Here is a 22,548-nt window from a genome sequence, read left to right as displayed (position 1 = left end):
AGAGGGATTCTCTCAGAATCCTGAGAGGGATTCTCTCAGAATCCTGAGAGGGATTCTCTCAGAATCCTGAGAGGGATTCTCTCAGAATCCTGAGAGGAATTCTCTCAGAATCCTGAGAGGGATTCTCTCAGAATCCTGAGAGGGATTCTCTCAGAATCCTCATAGGGATTCTTTCAGAACCCTGGAAGGGATTCTTTCAGAACCGTGGAAGGGATTCTTTCAGAACCCTGGAAGGGATTCTTTCAGAACCTTGGGAGGGATTCTTTCAGAACCCTGGGAAATTCTTTCAGAACCCTGGGAGGGATTCTTTCAGAATCCTGAGAGGGATTCTTCCATAATCCTGAGAGGGATTCTTCCAGAATCCTGAGAGGGATTCTTCCAGAATCCTGCGAGGGATTCTTCCAGAATCCTGCGAGGGATTCTTCCAGAATCCTGAGAGGGATTCTTCCAGAATCCTGCGAGGGATTCTTCCAGAATCCTGCGAGGGATTCTTCCAGAATCCTGCGAGGGATTCTTCCAGAATCCTGCGAGGGATTTTTCCAGAATCCTGCGAGGGATTCTTCCAGAATCCTGCGAGGGATTCTTCCAGAATCCTGCGAGGGATTCTTCCAGAATCCTGCGAGGGATTCTTCCAGAATCCGCCGAGGGATTCTTCCAGAATCCGCCGAGGGATTCTTCCAGAATCCTGAGAGGGATTCTTCCAGAATCCTGCGAGGGATTCTTCCAGAATCCTGCGAGGGATTCTTCCAGAATCCTGCGAGGGATTCTCCCAGAATCCTGAGAGGGATTCTTCCAGAATCCTGCGAGGGATTCTTCCAGAATCCTGCGAGGGATTCTTCCAGAATCCTGCGAGGGATTCTTCCAGAATCCTGCGAGGGATTCTTCCAGAATCCTGCGAGGGATTCTTCCAGAATCCTGCGAGGGATTTTTCCAGAATCCTGCGAGGGATTCTTCCAGAAGCCTGCGAGGGATTCTTCCAGAATCCTGCGAGGGATTCTTCCAGAATCCGGTGAGGGATTCTTCCAGAATCCGGCGAGGGATTCTTCCAGAATCCGGCGAGGGATTCTTCCAGAATCCGGCGAGGGATTCTTCCAGAATCCTGCGAGGGATTCTTCCAGAATCCTGCGAGGGATTCTTCCAGAATCCTGCGAGGGATTCTTCCAGAATCTTGCGAGGGATTCTTCCAGAATCCTGCGAGGGATTCTTCCAGAATCCTGCGAGGGATTCTTCCAGAATCCAGAGAGGGATTCTTCCAGAATCCAGAGAGGGATTCTTCCAGAATCCAGAGAGGGATTCTTCCAGAATCCAGAGAGGGATTCTTCCAGAATCCTGAGAGGGATTCTTCCAGAATCCTGAGAGGGATTTTTCCAGAATCCTGAGAGGGATTTTTCCAGAATCCTGAGAGGGATTCTTCCAGAACCCTGAGAGAGATTTTTTCAGAATACTTGAAGGAATTCTAGGAGAATCTCTGAGAATCCTGGGAGGGATTCACCCAGTATTCTGCGATGGAATCTCCCAGTATCCTGAGAGGGACTCTTTTAAATCCTGAGAAAGATTCTACCAGAATGCTGGGAATGATTCTTCTTGAAATTTGAAAGTTTGTTTTTCCACAATTTTGATTATTACTTATTAATTACTTTTTATTATGGAGAAATTCTGCCCGAAGCTGGTTGATCTCCGCGGAAAATGTCACTTCGATTATCGGAACATTTGGTTTCTGTAGATTTATAAACAATAAGATATTCAACACGTTTGTTTTCAGTAAACATAAAAATTGGAACATTTTTCGATATATTCTATTGAAACTCCACTCACAATAAATTAAAATATCTTGAGAAATCAAACAATATACCGGGTTTCTCGAGGACATTGGCAGGTGAGAGTAATAATAGTGGTACTGGTAGTTGTTGTGTTGTAACCGTGTAGAAAATCAGTCCTGCCTAAAAGTGTGTAGCACCTGTCGGGACGGTGTCAAGTGTAGTCCTGATCAGTTTAGTTATTCCCCTAGTGAATGAATGTGAATCCTGATTGTACGCTTGTTAACTGTGTTAGTTTTTCATGTCTAATTCCTTACAAAATAAAAGAAGGTACAGTTATAAACATTAAAAATAACTAAACATGTAATAACCAATACACCACACACATAAAAATTACAAATCCTTACGAGTCTACTATCCGCATGCAAAGGAACACTCATTGAAACACATTTTACACAGCATTTTGGAATTGACTTTGTGATTGGAATCGTATTCCATTCAGAAAATCGACCTTGAATTATTGTTGTCGGATGCATTTCGCAATAGGACAAAGTTTGATAAAAAGCCAATTGAATGTACAAGGAACAAGGGCAGGAAATTCTTACAAAATACGATAGATAAGGATAGAAGTTTGGAGACAGGTGAATAAGAGGAGGAAAGAGGTTCAACTTACCCGCTTAGCTCCAGCAGTGAGCCTCGTCGATTGTTGCGCCTGTGGCTGGCCGTAACCGGGAAGGCATTGGCGTGGGACACGACGGCCCCCCTCGAGACGCCCAACGGATCGTCGCCGGCGTCGCTCGAACCGGGGAATGTGATGTAGCCGGCGATCGACGCCGATCGTTTATCCTTCTTGGCGCGGCCGATCGGCGTCGTCGCCGTCACCGGGGTCGATGTCTCGGAATCCGTTACCCCGCCGATGACGATTCCACCCGAGCCGGAACTCTCGCGCCGGAAAAGACCTATTACAGACTTGGCCTGTTTAGGTTGTGTTAGGCCACCTACAGCAGGAACAGGTTGGACGGTGACGGGGAGGTCACGGACAATGGATAGAGAAATGCTGTTAGGTGCAAGCTAATGCGGCGGATGCAAATTAATCGAAATCATATGTGTGTGTATGAGGGAGGAGGGTACAAAGAGGTGGAAGGTGTGGGAGGTGCGCGGTTGCTTTTCCGGAGGGGGTGGGGTATGTACAGAAAGGCGGACGCAAGGCGTGCTATGGGTACCGGGCGGAGTCGAAAATCGAGATCCTTTGCCGAAGATCGAAGTGTCATCTCAGTAGTTTGGGAAGAATTAAAGCACAGACAAACAGACGTAACACTCTTCCGAACGGCGTGGCGCATGCATTTAACGATCAATTTAAATTTCATTTGTGCGAGTTAGACAAACGTCAAATCGTTATTCATAATGGCCGACAGTGTCTTGCGCGGTTCTACCAATATATGGCGGTCTGTTCATAAAAAAGTCATCTGGCAAAAGTGTTGATGAATTTCCTCTAAGAGTTTCGAGTTACGTCTGTTTGTCTGTGATTATAGGTTAATTACGTAAATAAAATGAAAAAAAAAATCTTAGTCCTTGGTAGGGGATTTCACTAGTAATGGTTGAACTGAACTAAACTAAATGTATCGAATTCTTGTGCACATAGAAATGCTCATAGAATCAGGTTTGGGCATACACGAGCCACCAAACCCAAGTCATAGGACAGTAAAGACCCTCACAGGAGCAAGCTGTGTAGACGATGTGGAGGTGAAGGTCACGAGCCTCAAGGCTACTACTCCTACTGTTTGAATTATTCCGGTAGATCCGCGAACAGCAAGCACCCAGCGGAAGACCCAAGGTCCCTGGCCTTCAGAAAAGCCACAGCTGATAAGTCACAGTGCAGATAACTCAGCTAAGCCTGAACCACTGTGACGCAGCTCAGCAATTCTTGTGTCAGGCAGTTGCGGAGTCAGGGACGGATATCGCCATCATAGCAGACCCATACCGAGTATCCGCTGGTAACGGCAACTGGGTCGCGGATGGGTTCGGAAAAAATGGCGGCGATATGAACGACATCCACTAGTTGGTGTGTACTACTTACGAGGGCTTCGTGGTCGCTAAGGTGAACAGGATCTTCTTCTGTAGCTGCTTTGCAACTCCACGGTGGTCGTTTGAGCAGTTCTCGCAGTTGCTGGACTGTATAAAGGCCGTGCTGATAGGGCGAAGGCCGGTGGTGATAGCGACCGTCTTCAATGCCTGGGCCGTGGAATGGGGAAGCCATTTCACGAACCTGTCAATCCAGATCCTGCAAGTGGCACTGGCCATGCAAGATGTCGATTTCATTACTGTCGGTACTAAAAGTACCTTGAGATGAAACGGAGTGGAGCTGATCATCGAAAGTCCTTTTTATAATCCTGGCATAACAATTAGAGCGATCACCTGGGGGTTTGCTACAGTATCGACTACAACACAGAAGGAAGCGGGTAAAGAAAGGGGTGGCTAGGCCAAGGCTAAGCCATTTTAGGTAAAAGGCATCATACCGCGTCGCTAGGTATTTAGGAAGGTGCTTCGCCGTGAGCGAAACCTACTCGGTCTATGCGGGGACGAGCTGGTAGCGGTGATCTCGCTTGCATGCGATGCTGCCTTGGCCTGGGTCAGCCCACCCTACGAATGATGCCTACAGGATCGTGATGACCAAGACAAGAGGTGCAATGGCTCGTACAGAGCAGTCTCTAGATATGCTGGAGGGATCATCGAGGGGCTTTTTCCGCGCGATGACCTTGGCTTCCTTTTGTAGGACAGCCGGGGACTAGGGCTGGCGATGAGGAGCTGGGCTACGATGTGGCGGGGATAGTAAAGTCCCTTAGCTCAGGTAAGGCCCCAGGTTCGGACAGACTTCCGAATCTGTTCTTAAAAGTAGTTACTATAGAGGCTCCAGAGATGTTCAGATCTGCTATGCAGAAATGCCTGGACGCGAGAGAGTTTTCCCAGAAGTGTGGAAGGGGCAGAGCCAGGTTCTATTGCCAAAGGCGGGGAAACCACCCGGAGACCTGTCGGCATATGGATCAATATGCTTGATCGACACGGCGGGGAAGGTGATCGAAAAGATCATCCTTAATAGAATGTTGAGGCACACCGAGGGTGTAAATGGTCTCTCGAGTAGCCAGTACGACTTCCGGAAGGGGAGGTCGACCGTAGACGCTATCTTGTAGAGGTTACAAAGACCGCCGAGATAGCGCTCCAGCGTAAGACCAGAGGGATTCGCTACTGTGCAGTAGTGGCTCTAGATGTAATGAACGCGTTGGGCTGCTATTGCCGATGCGCTCCTTTATCTGGCGACCCAGGGTATCTGTACAAAATTCTCGGCAGTTATTTTCAGAATCGAGTAATAGTTTACGACACGGAGGTGGGTCGGAAGTGCTTTCACATAATCTAAGGACTAGAAGTCCCGCAAGGTTTCATCCTGGGTGCGGTGTTATGAAATGTCATGTACGAGATCGTCGGCTTCCCTGAAGACATTACGCTGGAGAATCGATCGAAGAAGTGGAATTAACTACTGCCCACTCGATCACGGTTGTGGAGGAGTACATGAGCTCCAGGAAACTTGTATTGGCTCACCACAAAACAGAGATGGTCGTTGTGAATAACTGAAAATCGGAGCAGCAGTTTCCACCAAAGGAAGGTGGACCCACAGGTTGATCCCGAGAGTAGATATTGGATTCACAGGCATCATGGAAGTAACAACCTGACTCAGGTCCTTTCGGATCATGGTTGCTTCCGACAGTATCTACATCGTTTCCTTCATGCGGGTTTTCCAAAATGTCCGGTTTGTGCTGGTTTAGAGGAAACGGCGGAACACATTTTGTTCGCGGGCACACTGCGTGACCGCAAACTTGTCCAGAGGATGTGTGGGGATGAGTTTGGCTGGAATGTCGTTTCAACGGCTATCACCCACATCGTCTTGGAGCTACAGAGCAGGTGGCACGTGGACTCGGAGAATGGCTAGTTCATATGCGGTACAAGAGATGGTCCAGGAGTTCGGAGTCGACTTCGTAGGTTATGCGGTTGAAATCGACCCTTACAGCGATTAAGTGGCCGCGGAGAGAACATCCTGGTAGCGTTGCTGTCGTGGCGTCGGTCTACTGGGTTGGATTCGAGCCCGCAGTTGGAAAGGGGTCCCCGGTAAGATGCCAAAGGCCGTGGAGATCCTACTGTCAGCCCTTGGACGGGTTGTGGAGACCCTTGGACGGGCTGTGAAGACCCTTCTGGTGCAGGTGATAGGGCCTAAAGGGTAGTAATACCCTTGCCTTCAGCAGGTCAGTTCTGGTTGTACGTAGGCATCAGTTCGGCTTAGCACCAGCATGCTATTGTGGTGGACTTTCCAAAGCGAGTCATCGATTTGGATGATCGTTGCTGCAGGCTACGCAGCTAACCTTGAGGGTGCGATGTGCACTAGCCCCTCTCTGAAGCAATGCCTTCTTGGTGGTTCCGGAGAGACGTAGGGTTTGGTTTAATTGCCCAATCTTTCCGGGCCGATCTCTATGAATTTTTGTGCGACCATCCATTTTGAGCTCATGGATGACATTCTTAACTTCCCTCAGTGTGTGAGTTGGTCCGTTCCCGTCGTCCACTGCACCAAAATAGATCTTACTCCGCTGCTTTGATCCCCCGTGCCTACATTCTCTTCGTCGTTTGGGTGCTCATCGAAGTGCGGCTTCCACCTTTCGATTTCCTTACCCTTGATAGTCAGGAGGCTCTCTTTCTTATCCCTGCAGATTTAGACTAGCGGCACGAAGCCTTTGCGCGATGTGTTTAGCTTCTGGTAGATCTTCCGTGTTTCTTGTGAACGGCACAGCATAGTTCCATTCCCTCGCACTCTTCTTCTCTCAGGCGGTGCTTTTCCCCCCTAAAGAGGCGTTTCTGCTGTTTCCGCTTCTGTCTGTATCGCTAAACATTCTGTCGAGTTTCATGCTGCAGCATTACCGCCCGCGCTGCGTTCTTCTCCTCCAAATCCTTTTTCTCTTCCTGTATACCAGGAGTTCTCCAGAGGCGTCACATCGAGAACATCCTCGTCCGGCAACGATGACTCGAGATTTTGCGTGTATTCGGTGGTGACATCCGGTTGCTTCAGTCGCTCCAAATCGTACCGGGATGGCCGCCGGTACTGTATATTGTTAATAACTGAGAGTTTTGGGCGCAGCTTGACCATCACCAAGTAGTGATCAGAGTCAAGATCAGCGCAATTAAGCCAACAAAAAAAAAAACATGACAAAGAGAACAAACCTGTAGATAATAGCAGTATGGAATATTAACTTTTGAAGAATCAGATCACTTCTAAAGTTTAGAATGTTTGTAGGTCTACAATGTCTGAGAGTTTTTATAAATTCAATTCACTTAATTGTTTAAGAATAAACATGGCAAATCAGTAGTTCTTTTTCGCCATGGATAACCCTTGGCAGAAAAGTGTGCATACTAGTGGAAGTGGACATTCCAAGTTCTTTTTCACAAACTTAAAAAAAAGAACACACGAATCCTGGGCCGCCTAGATGAGCATGCAAACACAAAAAGGACATTAAACCAAAAAAATTGAGACAATACAGTAATAATTTGCTCCAAACGACTAGACACGGTAAATCGGGTACACATTTCACCTCCAAATCGAACCTAATCTCAACGATCCGACGGATTCAGTCCAGGCTTGTGAGTAGCAGTTCTTCGGCGATACGTTGCGGTGGCAGAGGTTATGTTCAAACAGTAGACATAGGTACGATCGGAACAGTTAAGAGAGAGAGAGAGAGAAAGACACAAGTGATACAACGGAAAAAAAGGTGAAGAGAAGCATAAGCTAAATCTTCTACAAACTATTTGCCAGTTAATTTGGAGTTCGCTGCCACATTGTTGGATTTATTCTGAGGATGCGATTTGTTTGTTCAGCAAGCATGCATTCGTGATTAAGGACAAATCAAGACAATCTAGGTACGGTATGATCGGGGTGCAACGACTGGACGAATTATCGGTGGTGCTCTTATAAACGTATTCACAACTAAAGAAGACAACTATTGGTCTGGCTTCTATTCATCAACGATCCGATGTGACTGGTAGAAATCTGTGTTTCTGTGTCTGTGTGTGTTCGAAGGGTGTGCTGCAGTCGAGTGTATAAGGTTTATAGAACAAAATAAATTTCATCAGAGTATGAAAACTCAAGTTGGGGACTTCAGAGAAGTGAAATGTAAGAAATGCTGACATGCAAAAAATGAGAGAGAATAGTACACCTAAAGAGATAAAACTAAGGGCAGAGGAAAAGATGGAAAAAATCCAAGGCACGCCAATAGTTTTGGGCAGAAAGGCCTATTTGCTTGATTGCATCTGAATGAGACATGACTCAGGAGATTGGATTGGGGAGATGGATGCTCGATAAAACGTATACAGCTTCCACTTCGGTGGAAACATTTCGCAGCATTGCTACGAATTATCCAGGAATATGCTCTACCGCTGACATGAGTAACGGTTTGCATTTCACGAATCTTCCCGTAGATGATCCCGAAGAACACGGATGACGGCCGCAGAAACTTACCTAAAAATGTTGCACTTGGTGAATTATAAGCTAAATACTCCTTGTTTGAAGCCCACGATGGGAATTCGTTCTGTTTAATAGCACCATTTTCGTCGTCTTCGTCGACACGTTTCCAGGGAAGCACTGCTTCGATAGCGGTGGGCGTTGTGACGCGATTTTCCGCTGAAATGAAATGAAACTTGTATAATCCTTACAAATCATATCTAGGACTATCAATACATGGCAATATGAAGTTCGGTCATTTTGACCCAAACATCGATTTCACTCACCTTCCAGATCCCGTAGGTCCTTCGACATGCGTTTGTCGGTCTTTGGTTGTTCGGACTTCTCGTCCACTGCAAGCATGAAACAATACGAAAGAAAAAAAAAAACAAGCATGTTACTTATCAAACCCGGATGTAGTCTAAAGCTATTCAGAGCATTTCGAATTTCTATTAGAAACAACACTGGAACCACATCTATAGCGGAAGCGCTGGAAAATAACGAACGTTTCTCGGAACAACATCTGGGTGAGTTTGGTGTATTTGAATATTCGGTTCATGCATTTGAGAAGTTTTTTTTATGGTAACAAGTGCTCATATGTGAGGAACGGTTGAATCACAGTGAGATGTTGGATTTAGAATGACCGCGGTAGATTAGTGGGGCGGATTTTGTAGAACGTCACTGTTCAGCATGGGAGTTGATTAATGCTTACTGGGAAGTTTTTGTGCATTTGTTGAACGATCTGTTTAAACTAACATAGCATTGAAACGGAGATTCAGCTACTAGTTTCTATTAAGTCTATAAAAAACTAACTTTTGAGAAAATCTCTCATATGATGGATTGTGGCTTCTAGAGAGGAAGAAACGTGTATATTTAATTTCGAAGTCAAAACATGCAAAAAATTGTGAGTTGAATATATCTAACATTGCAAAACTATTGAGCCAATATCGAACTTTGCTATGAACACAAGTATCTCTAAAACACCGTTGTAACCAGTAAAACAACATAAATATTATAAAATGTCGAGAAGTTTACAACAACAAACTATAAAAATTATAAAATATAACAATTTGCGCATGAACCGAAGCAGCGGTAACAAAGCTACTGATCAGAGCGAAGAGACACACGTACCAAAACTCTGATACGATCGATCCCTTCGCCAGGGAAGGAACGATTCGGCAGCCGTTGGCAAGAGCCGTTCCGGGCGCTCGAGGGTTGGCCTAGTTGCCGGTAGGGAGACGGATGATTCGTTGGCCTGGCCGCTCGCGCCGATGTTAGTATTGGAAGAGGAGGGAGTGAACTTGCTTGAAACGTGCTTGACAATGCGTGCCTTCGTCGGATCGAACCCCGGCAGGCTAGTGATTTGTGCGATCAGTGAGCTATTTTTGCTACTGGTGGCCTCGGGCCCACCCGCCACGTTGGCACCGTTGTCACCGTTGGCATTGGTGGAACGTAACCGCACGCTAGCCGGCGATTCGGCTGTCGGAACCGTGGAGAATGGTGAGAAGAGTTAACGGAGAGAGTCACAGTGGGGACGGAAAACGAAGGCCACAAAGATGTGGTTGGAAGTTATGAAGATGGAAAAGATGCGGTAGGTAACCTCTAAATGGATTATTCAAACGAATGATTGATATTAACATTTATGAATGTTTTTATGTATGAAACAACGAGTGGCTAAAATTGAAGAATTTTGACACGCGAACAGTTAGCTTCTGTTATGTAGTTCTGTGGCTTAGTGGACTAAAGCACCGGTGTACTGAGTATAGACTTGTGGGTTCAATTCCCACCTGGAACTGCTTTTTTTTTGCAAATTATCTTTTAATGTTTAAATTCTGAAAAAAAAAATCCAGAACCAAATTATAGAAAATTTTCTGAAATATTCCGGATGAAATGCTTTAAAGGACTTTTCATTGAATTTTAGTAAGTACTACTTTTAAACTAGCTATCCCGGCAAACGTCGTACTGCCTGCTTCCTGTGTTTTTTGTCATATGGCTACCTAGAGAAGTCCCCCGCAACTTCATCTATATGAGAGCCCGCCGTTCTAGAGACCGAAGAGGTCTCACACCAAGCTAAGAACCTTCCCCGGTCCCAAAAATACCCACATACAAAATTTCACACCGATCGGTTCAGTAGTTTCCGAATGCATAAGGGTCAGACAGACATCCCAGCCAGCAATTTAGTTGCTATATCGAAATTGCAACTGTAATAGTCACACATATATAGCACCAAAGAATTCGAATTCAATGCACGAAACAGGCATATACATACTAATGTGGAGGCCATATCCAAACATTTATCCGATGACTGCGATTTCATCCAACATAGTTTATGATTTCTCGAAAAAATCCTACGATTTCGTCGATTTTCTCCGTCTAAATATACGATTATGCATGATTTTATTACGATTGAGTGTACCGATATACAACTCAAGATTTTCAAATAAAAAAAAACAATTGGTGTTCAGTAATAATCGAACTTAGATCTTTTGATTGAGAACTGCGCGTTATCTCTATTGGCTATATTGCTAAGTTGGAAATAGAGAGTTCAAAGTAAATGGCATGAAACGAATAAAAATTAGCATGATACGGTGCGAGGCTTGTGGTGGGAGTGTTGTTGTTGTGCATTGAGTGGCACCAAGAGTGGTGCCGTGCAAGAGGCTCGGAATTGATATCGTTCCTGGAATCTATTTATCACTCATTGTAAGTCATCTGCTGCCGTGAATCGTAAGTCAGTCCCATCTGCATTTTGGGCCAAATTGAGTTAATGGCAGTTTTCGATCTTTCATCGGATAGTCTTTCATCTGCGTGGATAAAAATATATAGTTTGTTCAGTAAAATCGTAAAACAACACCAAGTCAGTTTGTCCCATAATGAAAAGTAATCGTAAGTCAGTCCCATTACGAACTGCAGGGTACAGCAGTACAAAACCGAACACTGTTTTAGTTAGTTTTATATTTTTTCGCAGTTACGTTTTCATGTTTGAAACACTTTGTGAAAGTTTCATAATGATCGCAGAAGTGTTCAATTTATGGCGATTTTTTGAAATTTCACAAAGAAATCGAATTTAAAAACTTCTGAGTCCATTTTCTCAATGCCTACTTTTACAGATGGGACTGACTTGCGATTCACGGCAGTCTGCTGTATATAAATAGTATGAAAACCTACATATTTGGTTGAAATTATTGCTACCATGGTTGGAATGTGTCAACAACAACAAAAATACAAATTTGTGATGAATGCTAATAAGCAGATTCATATACGATGTGAAGCGACGTTTTCCACGATTCAAAGAATTTATTTATTTATTTATTTATTTTTTAACAAAAATTTAGGAAGAGGGAAAAGCCCCTTTGAGTGATTTCCTTTTACTCTTTATGAAAAACACGATTCAAAGAAATCAAGGATGGAAATCTAGTGATCATGATCAGATTTCAAATGTTTCGCGGTTGAAAGGCATCGCGCGATCATAGCAACAACGATAACATTTTGTCGTCAAGCATCATAACAAACTACGGTCCGATAAGAATGATTCGCTCGGCATGTGCGGGCGCGATGCGATCGCTATCATGAAGTCGAAATGATAAATTCGCGATTTCATTCACTTTTTGAGCATTCTTATTTCTCTAACTTGAAGATATGCTTATGAATGTATTATTTCTAATAATGAATGCGGTTTACGAATGCATAAGTGGCATAAATTGTGATGAATAAAATTTATCACGACTTGTAACACGATGCGATAACGGGTCATCACGCGATAAAGCGTGCATCAGATGCTTTGATTGCACGGTGATACGAGCACGGCGTGAGGCGTCGGCATCATCCTACTACAAGAACAAGGCTATCTTGGATTATTCGTATCCTGTATCATTTATCGCTTGAAGTGATTTTCTTCCATCCTTGAAAGAAATCATATATACGATGCTAGCGAACTTGCAGTTTGACACTAAGAATGTATGTTTTTTCACGATTCTATCCGATTCTGTGCGATCCTACCGATAGTATCTCGCACCTTTTATGATCGGAGACGAATATATGAAACAAAATCGCAATTGAAATTTAATTTGGCATGAAATGCGATTTGACGCCATCATTGTCAACAAATATACGTATTGTTATACAATTCTGATTCAATATATGAGAATATACGATTTTTCCACACAATGATTTACGATATGTGTGGCAGACAGACAGACAGAAATTCATTTTTATATGCATAGAAGATAGATTTGAACTTCTAGTGACCCTGTACACCCTGAAGTACACAGGGTCAAATATTTGACAAGGAAAGAACACAAGAAACAACATCAGTTTGACACTAATGAAAATTCGTTCTAGTCAAAGAAAATGTTTGAGCATTGGTATCTTTTTGAAAAAAAAAACTAATATTTCACCCTGTGTACTACACTCAGTAGCAAAAAAAGCCGAGCTGATTTTTTCTCCTAAAAACCGTCATGTTCAATCTGCTGTAACTTTGGAAATTATCAATATTTTTGGCTGAAAATTTTACCACTTCATCATCAGTATATAGATAATGTATGGTCAAAATTGTCAAATTGATAGAAATTATATATTTTGGATTATTATAACTTACATAAAAAAGCCATTTTTGGATATACTTTTTTAAAAAATCCGTGTTTTAGTGAAAAATTTAAGTAGTTTCATGAAAATTTCACTGCAGCATCAGAAAGTATAGGGAATGTTGTGGTTAAAATTTGAAACGTGTTCACCCAGTGGTTTGGGCCACAGAAATCATCAAAGTTGAAGTACCAATAAGGGGGGCCTACAGTTTTCACTCCATATTGCGGTGCATAAAAAAGCCGAGGTCAATTCATTCCATTAATGTTTAGATCTAAGTTTTAATAAACAATCCATATTATATGACATATTTGTTTCAAATTTTCGTGTGTTATGCTAGTTTTTTATGACATTCTACACGTAACACATAGTGTGTTACGCGTTACTCGTTTGCGTTACAAACATACATATGTTAGTGAATAGACTAGTAGTTTGTAGAATTTACAAATTTTGGCTACTGTAAAAACCTTATTATAAGCAACAAGTTGACGGGAATCACTTAGAACCACAAAGTATGATATAGTGACGCTTGTAGCATCACTTGTTTGCTTATGATAAGGTTTTTACAGTAGCCAAAATATGTAAATTCTACAAACTACTAGTCTATTCCAGCTACTTAATTTTTTCACTGAAATACGGATTTTTCAAAAAAGTATGTCCAAAAATGGCTTTTTTGATATAAGTTATAATAACTCAAAATATATAATTTCTATTTATTTGAAATTTTGACCAAACATTATCTGATGATGAAGTGGTAAAATTTTCAGCCAAAAATATTAATAATTGCCAAAGTTACAGCAGATTGAACATGATGGTTTTTGGGAGAAAAAATCAGCTCGGCTTTTTTTTTTTGCTACTGAGTGTAACAGCTTTAGTTTTGGAAAACTTTTTTGCTGTTTTTTTTATTCTGCATTCCGTCTCACCCTGTTCCATGATGTGCAACTAGCGGCGGTCAAATGCGAATGTATTCAGACTAAACGCAATCAAAGCAAGGGGGTAGATGGTACTTATCAAGAGACATATGTTGTAGTTTCTTTACAGAAATCTCTAAAAAAAGAGCATTTGAAAGAATTCTTAAATATGCCCAAGAGAGAAAATTCCTAGCGAAGTTCCAAACAACCTTAGAAGAGTTTCAGATGGAACTTAAAATATATTTAGATTCTTAGGAATATATCTATCAGAACATGGAACTATACACTCAGCCAAATAAACTTAAGACCTAAACTTATGAAACGGCCTTTTACCCTCTAATATTCAAATTTTTGATTTTGATCTAAATATAATTTTTCGTCATCTAAAATCGATTTAAACATGTTTTGGAAGATGATTCTTTTTAATTCTCGATTTCGCGCATTTCAGTTTTTGATTTTTCTAATTTTTATTTTTGAACATCCCCACACTTTTATATTTTTCCTGGAAGCCAATTTGGGGTACGGATTTTTAGAGGTGAAAACATTTTGAGATTTCAAGATTATTGTTGAAATATTTTTATTTTAATTTTTTTTCATAGAAAATTTTATTTTCCGTGTAATTTTAAGGAAAATAATTTTAGAGTGTACTCGATTCCCTTAAACTATTAAACTAGGATAGAATGATTTGGGAAAATTTAAAATAAGTTAATTGTAGCGATTCAGTACAAAATAAACAATTACTTCTAAAAGGTAACTAAAACATCAATTTTTCAATGATTTTAAAAAAATGTAAATACGTTTTAAAATACACCAAAACCCATTTTGAGATATACAAAACCATCTCAAATATCAGCCAAAAATATAAAAATTTTGATTTTCCACGAAACAAAAATTACAAAAATGCTCAAACTATACCCCGTCTAAAGGCGGGATTGAGTATTAGAGGGTTAAATTATTCATTATGATAGAATGAATTTCATAAGGTCGCTCTATGACGCAAAATCGTCTCAGAGATTGGCTTTTATATATGTTTAGCAACATGGTATTCACAAGCATTGGTAGTCGTGGGGATTAAACACGAGCTTAGTGATCCCGACGTCCATGAATCGAATCCAGTCTGCATCATTTTAATTTTTTTTTGCTTTTTTCATAAGTATATCTTATGAAATTTGTCATAACAAGCATGATCAATTTACATAAGGTATTCTTATAACATCCATAAGCATACCTTATAGCAAAATTTCATAAGGTATTTTGATGAAATTCATTAGTTTTTTTGCTGAGTGTATTTTATTCGTTTACTGCAGGTTGTTCCGTCAGTATTCCTGGAACAATTCAGTCTTATATTCCATACAATTATATCCGAAAATTTCTGATGAAATTTGTTGTAGCAATGCGGGATTTTGTCACAACATTTTATGCAATAATTTAAACATTACCAACAATAATTCTGTGCCATATTTTCAAAACAACAAATTTTGCTTACATTAGAGTGTTTACAGAAAGCATTTTCCTTAAATAAATTTATTTATCATCGTTTGTCCTTATTGGGACAATTTTTTGTAAAATTTGCTTTGAATTTCACAAATAAATAAACTATTAAGGTCAAATATCTTGCTAACGGATCACAAACTAAATGCTTTATGGTACACAGCAAAAAAATATGAAATTTAAACAGCACGTAAATTGAAGATCAACTGAAATTTGCGGCAGAAAAATGTAAATCACCAACATTTAACGTCAGCCGAGCAGCCCGCTGCTGGTCAGACGGCTTGTTTACAGATTTTAAAGCATATTCGCTTTAAATTTACATGCATCTGCTATAAATCATGCCAGCCACTCTCCGTCATCAACCAAACGAACGGCTGCTCGCAGCTGTGGCGGTTTCCCCGTTGTCTCTCTCAGTACTCTTTGCAGCAGCCGGAGCATGTCGGGAATGTGTGCATTATGCACCCTTAATTGAAACAACACAGCACACGAGTAACTTTCACACAGCGACCGAAAAGACAAAAGAATTTTCACGCAGATTTGTGTAACACCGGATCAGCACATTTTTTGTGTTGATCCAGTGTTACACAAATCTGCGTGAAAATTCTTTTGTCTTTTCGGTCGCTGCGTGAAAGTTACTCGTTGCGCTGTGTACATCGAGTTCTGCGTGTGGTAGAAGCAGTTTCACTTTGACTGTCTACTATTCAACAAGGTGAGATAGCCGAGAGATTTCGGGCGTGCTACTCACACCCCAAGGATCTGAGTTCGATTCTCGCTCGGACCTCAATTTTTCTTTATATTTTCTAACAGATATCTGCCCTGTAAATTTAAGACCGCACAAAAATTTCCATCATATATGACGGGGTCCTTTTGTTACATTCGATCCGTCATAATTTTACAGGTTTTTTTCGAACTGTGTACATATACCCTATATCCTCGCAATATAGTCACGGAATTACAAAAATTCTATTAACGCGTGGCATACTGAGTACACGCACCATGAAAAATGCACGCTATGTGATGTATCACCTTTTCATGAAACAGTACTAGATATATACAGAAAAACTTGTAGTTAGAAGGCACAGAATGTTGCTAATTGACAAATTGAGATGAATTTTTGAAAAAAAAATCGCGTTCTGGTGGGATTCGAACCCATGACCACGTATTCGCTAGACCGGTGCTTTAACCAACTAAGCCACAGAACAGGTAATAATCCTGCGGAATAGAAAGCCAAACTGAACCCGAGCCCTCACCATGATCATTTCCTTTTTCAAGAACCATCTCTCTTTCGGATTAGATGCCAATCCACAACACACTCTCATTTGTTGTTTTTTTGTTATACTATCACTGCATTAAAAAAATTTTATCAATAAATCTTTTACATGAGTTTCCCGACACTTTTTTGAAAATTGTTGGGCCTCGGATAAACGAATGTCTATCACTGTAGTGACCAATATGTCCAAGAAGTCTCAAAGTGCCTTTTGGAGTTTTTGTTTTGCAAAATCCAGCCATTTGAATTTAGAAATATTCGACAAAATGGGGTATATTTGCCACATCAAAGTCATCTAAGTACCACATTTAGATTTTTCGAAAACGCAAACTTTTGTGCGCAGAGATAGTTGCAGTTTTTCCGATTAGAAGATATTGATGATTTAGGGCCTCTTAACCAGTAGGTATTAAGATTATTTTTGTAGAAGATTATTTTTTCCTAAAAATAATCTAAATCTACAGTAATCCCTAATTGTAACTATAAAGCCAAATGTATCTTTCCAGACCAGACCCTCAATCTGGTTCCCGGACCATTGAGCAATGATAGCACGTGGATTGTGTGACAGGCGAAGCATAAAAACATAAACCGGAAGATAAAAAGAAAATCGGGTTAAGTACGGTTCCTTTGAATTCCACTAAGAATTTGCATCCTTTGACAGATACGTATTTCGACCTCAACTATAAGGTCGTCTTCAGTGTCTTGTACTTGACTCGAGTCGAGTATCTGTCAAAGGATGCAAATTCTTAGTGGAATTCAAAGGAACCGTACTTAACCCGATTTTCTTTTTATTTACAGATATTCCCCTAACAAGCCCAGGTTAATCATCATCATAAACCGGAAGGATATGCAAAGATTCTATGTATGTTGATTGCACACCGCACAATATTGCGCCGATGGTGACCACTATTAGAAAGGATCAATGCACAATGGTCCACGAACCAGATTTATGAGGAAAGATGCATGCAGCGCTTTCAAATAATTTTTTAGACAAATATGGTCTTCTACAAAGTTGTTCCTAAAAATAAGGCCATTTTTTTAATATACATGAAAATTAGGGTGGTCCATATTTTCAAAGAAATTGGTAACCAAACTTTTTTATTTGCAACAATAACTGTATACATTCTTCAGGAAAGTTGTAGATCTATCAATTTTGAGCAGGTTTGCCGAAGACATTTTTTATGTAGCTTTAAAATTGACCAATCTAGAGGTATTTTTATGAATAAGCTTAGGGTGGTTCAAGAAAAACCGGTTTTCTGGCGTTAACTTATTCAGTTTCGATTTTTCTTCAAAGTCGCCCAAGAAACACTTGTAGAGCATTTTCAGCGCACGATAATGTGCGTTTTTTGAAGCACTAAATCTGGTTCTTAGACAACTTTGATGAGAAATTTGAAACAAAAAAGATAAAGGGTTTAAACTGTTTTGACCAAATTTGGAGCATTTTCTCATAGTTTTCATATTCATAGGGTGACGCTAGAACAAATCGTTTTATTGCTTTATCTTTTTTGTTTCAAATTTCTCGTTGAAGTCGCCTAAGAACCACTTTTAGAGCTTCCAAAAACAAATATTTTCGTGCGCTGAGAAAGTATGTCATTCCGTTCGAAAGATATTGATGATTTTCTAGAAAAAATTGGCACTTTTGAAGTATTTTTCACTTGAGTTACAAAAATAACACCCCTCTAATTTTTTGATATGTTCAATAACAACATTTCTTCTTTTGAATGCGGGCAAAAGATATGTTTTATGTTTGCCCCAACCCGTCTTAACATCTTTTTAAAAAAAACTATAATTTTTTAGGAGAAATGCCTATAACTTTTGAACCAAAAGAGATAACGGTCATCTCAGCGCACGAAACGACGCGTCTTCAAATGCTCTACAAGTGTTTCTTGGGCGCCTTTGATGAAAAATCGAAAACTGAAAAAGTTAACGCCAGAAAACCGGTTTTTCTTGAACCACCCTAAGCTTATTCAGAAAAATACCTCTAGATCGGTAAATTTTAAAGCTACAAAAAAAGTGTGTTGGGCAAACTTGCTTAAAATTGATAGATCTACAACAAAGAGTCGTTAAGATGGTAGAACCTTTGCGTTTGAGTCGTTCTGACGAGCCAACAACAAACAGCAGGACTTGTACAATACCATAAGTTTCCACATATTCCATTATGTGTATTTAATTTAGAAAGTTTAAAAATATATCACGAAATTTCTGATAGTACTTGGTAAAACGTGCGTTGAACCGAAATATATGAACCAAACAGGTCGGCTGCTCTGATTCTCACAGTTTTCCTCCAAATAGGAACAAAGAAATAAATCGTGAATGACAGAAGTGAATGGAATGGAACAAACTAAAATCAAAATCGGGTACGAATAGAAAGAACAAAAACATTGATTCTCCAAGAATACTTACGGGACGATTTAGCGGTGAACGTCAGGCCACCACCATCCCAGTCGTCGCCGGCAGCGGTTGGCAGCTTGTCCTCATCCTCATTATCTTCATGCAGAACTTCGTTGATGTAGTCTGTAATGGGTGGGAAAGGTTGATATTTGACGTGAGGTTTCAGTAAGTTTCGGTGCAAAATGCAATAGGTACTCCATTTACGGGTGATATAAATAGACACGGTTTAATGGTTTGGATTTATGCTTTAACATTCAAACAATTTGTTTTCTCATCGGTTTTTTTTTTTCTTGCCAAATGATTTTGTTATGAAGGATCTGATTGATGAACAAAGTGAGTGACGATCACGAAGAAGGGATGATGGCTTAGATCACAAAAAAAGTAAACAAGAAAATTCAGTTGGTGCATGGTATGGATGCATTTCAACGGAGTTCGGTGCAAAACGTCAATAGTTGAGATTCCATCTACATATCGATATTTATTTGTTCTTGAGCAAGTTAGAAAGTTACGATTAGAGTGTAGCAATAGAATAAATAGTACATCGTGAAACAGACATGTAGGTTTGGTTAGAATAGTTCTAAGTCGGAATGAAAACAAATTGATTGCTGCCATGAGGTGGACATATAGAGTTAATATCTCTTTGATTTATTTGTCGTTAGGATATAAGTATTTGAGATTTTCGGAAATTGGTCAGGATTCAAATTTTAAATGAACAAAGTACACCCGATTTTTTTGCACGGTTCGATTTTTGCCGTGATTCAGTCATTTTTGAACAAATTAACATGAACATTTGTGCACATGGACACACGGTCAGAACTATATGTGTACGAAAAACTAAGTTAACTAAGTTATAGCCAATCAACGACCCGTGCAAAAACAGAATCGGGTGTATACTACAAACTACAAGATCAAACAGCTACTAAAATGATTAATAAAAGAAGCCCGCATACATAAATCTAGAAACTCAACATGGTATTTGTTTATTTTTACGATAATCATTCAAGGACATTTAATAAAACAAATATTTGCTAACAATAAAAATACCCAAAGATTTTAGAAATCTATGAACATAGTGTGGAGCATTCACTATATTCCAATCTGTCAGGTAAGAGATGAAAAATAAATAAGGGAAGAAAAAATGTGTCAGTGCCGTTTTCAAGCCGAGATAAGGACGGCGTCAAGAGAAGGATTAAAATTCCATGTTAACTTTGCTAGCTAGGTAGAATCGATAGATCTGAGAACAAACACAAAGTCAAAACAAAAGTAATTATGGTTTATTAAGGTTTTTAAAATTTCCTCAACACTAATTGGACTATGAATCATTGCTGGAGTTGAGGCAGATCATGGTTTTGGGAAGGGGTTCAACTACATATAATAAAAAATAATATGAATTAAGACGAAATACTGAGTCCTACTATTTAACAACAAAAATATGCTTATAATTTAGAACAATTAGGGTAACGATTACATGCAATATTAAACACAAACAATAGAAAACCGCGAAAACAACAAGGGAGATCGTTCCACTTTTAAGTAGGGTGCACCTGTTTTCACCCTTTTTAAAATAAAGGATTAAAATGTTGTTGAATAGCACCACGAAAGGCATTGTTTATTTTGTTATTTTTTTTTGTTTTATTTGTTAGAAATGAGCAGGTAACCAACAGAATCCATTGGTACCTCATAGTTATTTGTTGTTGAATAAGATGAATATAGCAGCGCAAGTTTAAAAATGGCGCTGTAACCCTAAATAAGTTATAATGGAAGTATTGGGCTTTTATCACCAGATTAATGAATTCGTTTCACAAAGGTGCAGTCACATGTCAGATATTCTCATAAAGAAATATGCAATGGTGAGCTAAGGGCATAAACGCCTCCCAGCTAACACAAAGTCGTATAGGGTGTCCCAGAAAGTATGGGCACAACTTTGCAGCTCTGCCATTTGAGAATGGATGCATAAACAAACTTTATTTTTACACATATCCTGCGTTAATGTATTAACATCAAATGCCAATCATTAAAATTTGAATTTAACACTTCGTTTGAATGCGGTAGAACATTCCCTAAAAGACATTTTGAAGCTTCTGCACAATTAGCTATATTTTTCAATAACATCGCTTAACAAATTGTTTTCTACGCACGAAATTGTGCTCGATAAAAATTTTAAAAAACATATTCGTGTATTTCTATATGCGTATCTAATATACAACCTTTAGTTTGAATTGAAAACATATACTTTTGTAGCTGAAAAATTAATTTAAACACCAAAATCGATATTTTTGAAAACCCGTTTTTCTAATAGTTGAAAACAAGCTTCTGAATATATATCACAACATGCAGAAAATTACATTTTAATTTTACTATAGGTAAAATAAATACTTCAGCTTTATGAAGTGTAGATTGAATTATTTTTATTCTCGTTAAACATGTTTAAAAACTCGAATGTCTGTGGGCATGTCTTATCCAGAAATAGAAAAGGCGAATTTTCAAGTTATCTCAAAATTCTGAAATATTCGTACGCATAGGAAAAACATATTTTTACATAAAATTTCAATCAACCATCTGAGGAAACATGTTTTTGAATATATCATGTGAAAAAAATTCGAAAAAAAATGTTTCGAATTTGGACATTTGGCAAAACCGTAAAATAGTAGTTTGTGCAGAAGTTTTGAAAGATGCTTCTTCCTTCAAAACATTCTGCATACAAAAATCCTTTTTAATGTATAAATTCTTTACAAGTATCAATCAAAATACCTTGAATAAAAATACAATAATATAAAAATTGTTGTTTGTTAAGAAAATGATTGTATTTTCGCTATATAAAGTTGTGCCCATACTTTCTGGGACACCCTATAGATGATGTTGAATAGGATGATAAAGTGGAGGCCTTATTCGTACCTGCTTCCATTTAATCGTGTGCAAAGTGTACGTATATCGCCTCCACTGTAGCATCCTATTCAACATCATATGCGATCCTGTGTTGACTGGGCTGGGTTGAACAAAAGATGCATGCATGCATGAATAGTCTGATCAGCTCGCCAAATCAAAAGGCGGTGGGGGTTCATCCAGGGAACTCCCCGAGAGTTTTCTTGACTGGATTCTTGACTGGATTCCTAATGGATTCCTCTGATCCTCTAGGCAAACATTAGATATTTCTCCACAACTTCTGATTCCCCTGGAGTTCCTTCAGGAATTCCTTCATATATTTTTTCAACAATTCCTTCAATAATTTCTTCACAACAACTCCTTCTGGAAGTGCTAAAAAGATTTTTTCAAGAAATCTTCCAAGAACTCCTTCAGGATGGCCTTCAATGATTCCTGAAGGAAATGTTCTAAAGATTTCTTAGACAATTTCTTCAACGCTTTTTTCAGGAAATTTCTCCAGGGGTACCTTCAGATACTTTTTTTTTCAGAAATTTCTCCAAGAATTCTTTAAGATAGATTTTCATTGGTACCTTCTGAAACACCGACAGGGGTTGGTTTGGAAATTTTTCTAGGGGTTCGTTTAGAAAATCCTTCTGAAATATCTCCTAGGATTCATTCAGAATTTAGTACAGGAATTTCCTCAGAAATTCTTTCAATACTTTGTTGCATAAATTTGTCCAGTGGTTTCTTCCAGAGACTTTA

The 22,548-nt window shown here is 39.7% G+C and overlaps 1 protein-coding gene across 20 annotated transcripts in view; it reads right to left on the bottom strand.

Annotated features, from left to right (window-relative positions):
• Positions 1 to 22,548, bottom strand: part of LOC109412368 (sodium/hydrogen exchanger 3) — a 325,551-nt gene that overhangs the window by 12,460 nt on the left and 290,543 nt on the right. For 11 of the 20 annotated variants that reach the window (XM_062851290.1, XM_062851296.1, XM_062851293.1 and 8 more), the window contains 5 exons: positions 18,937 to 19,047; positions 9,421 to 9,768; positions 8,577 to 8,642; positions 8,308 to 8,469; positions 2,431 to 2,755 (listed from right to left, as the gene is read on the bottom strand). In XM_062851290.1, the coding sequence (XP_062707274.1) occupies positions 2,431 to 2,755; positions 8,308 to 8,469; positions 8,577 to 8,642; positions 9,421 to 9,768; positions 18,937 to 19,047 (1,012 nt within the window). Of the gene's footprint in view, positions 1 to 2,430; positions 2,756 to 6,817; positions 7,876 to 8,307; positions 8,470 to 8,576; positions 8,643 to 9,420; positions 9,769 to 18,936; positions 19,048 to 22,548 lie in introns of those variants that run through there. The other 9 variants (XM_062851302.1, XM_062851303.1, XM_062851304.1 and 6 more) reach the window with 4 other exon arrangements.

This window comes from Aedes albopictus, chromosome 2 (genome assembly GCF_035046485.1).
Source record: "Aedes albopictus strain Foshan chromosome 2, AalbF5, whole genome shotgun sequence".
Taxonomy (NCBI): Eukaryota; Metazoa; Arthropoda; class Insecta; order Diptera; family Culicidae; genus Aedes; species Aedes albopictus.
This window is presented reverse-complemented; position numbering and strand designations above follow the sequence as displayed.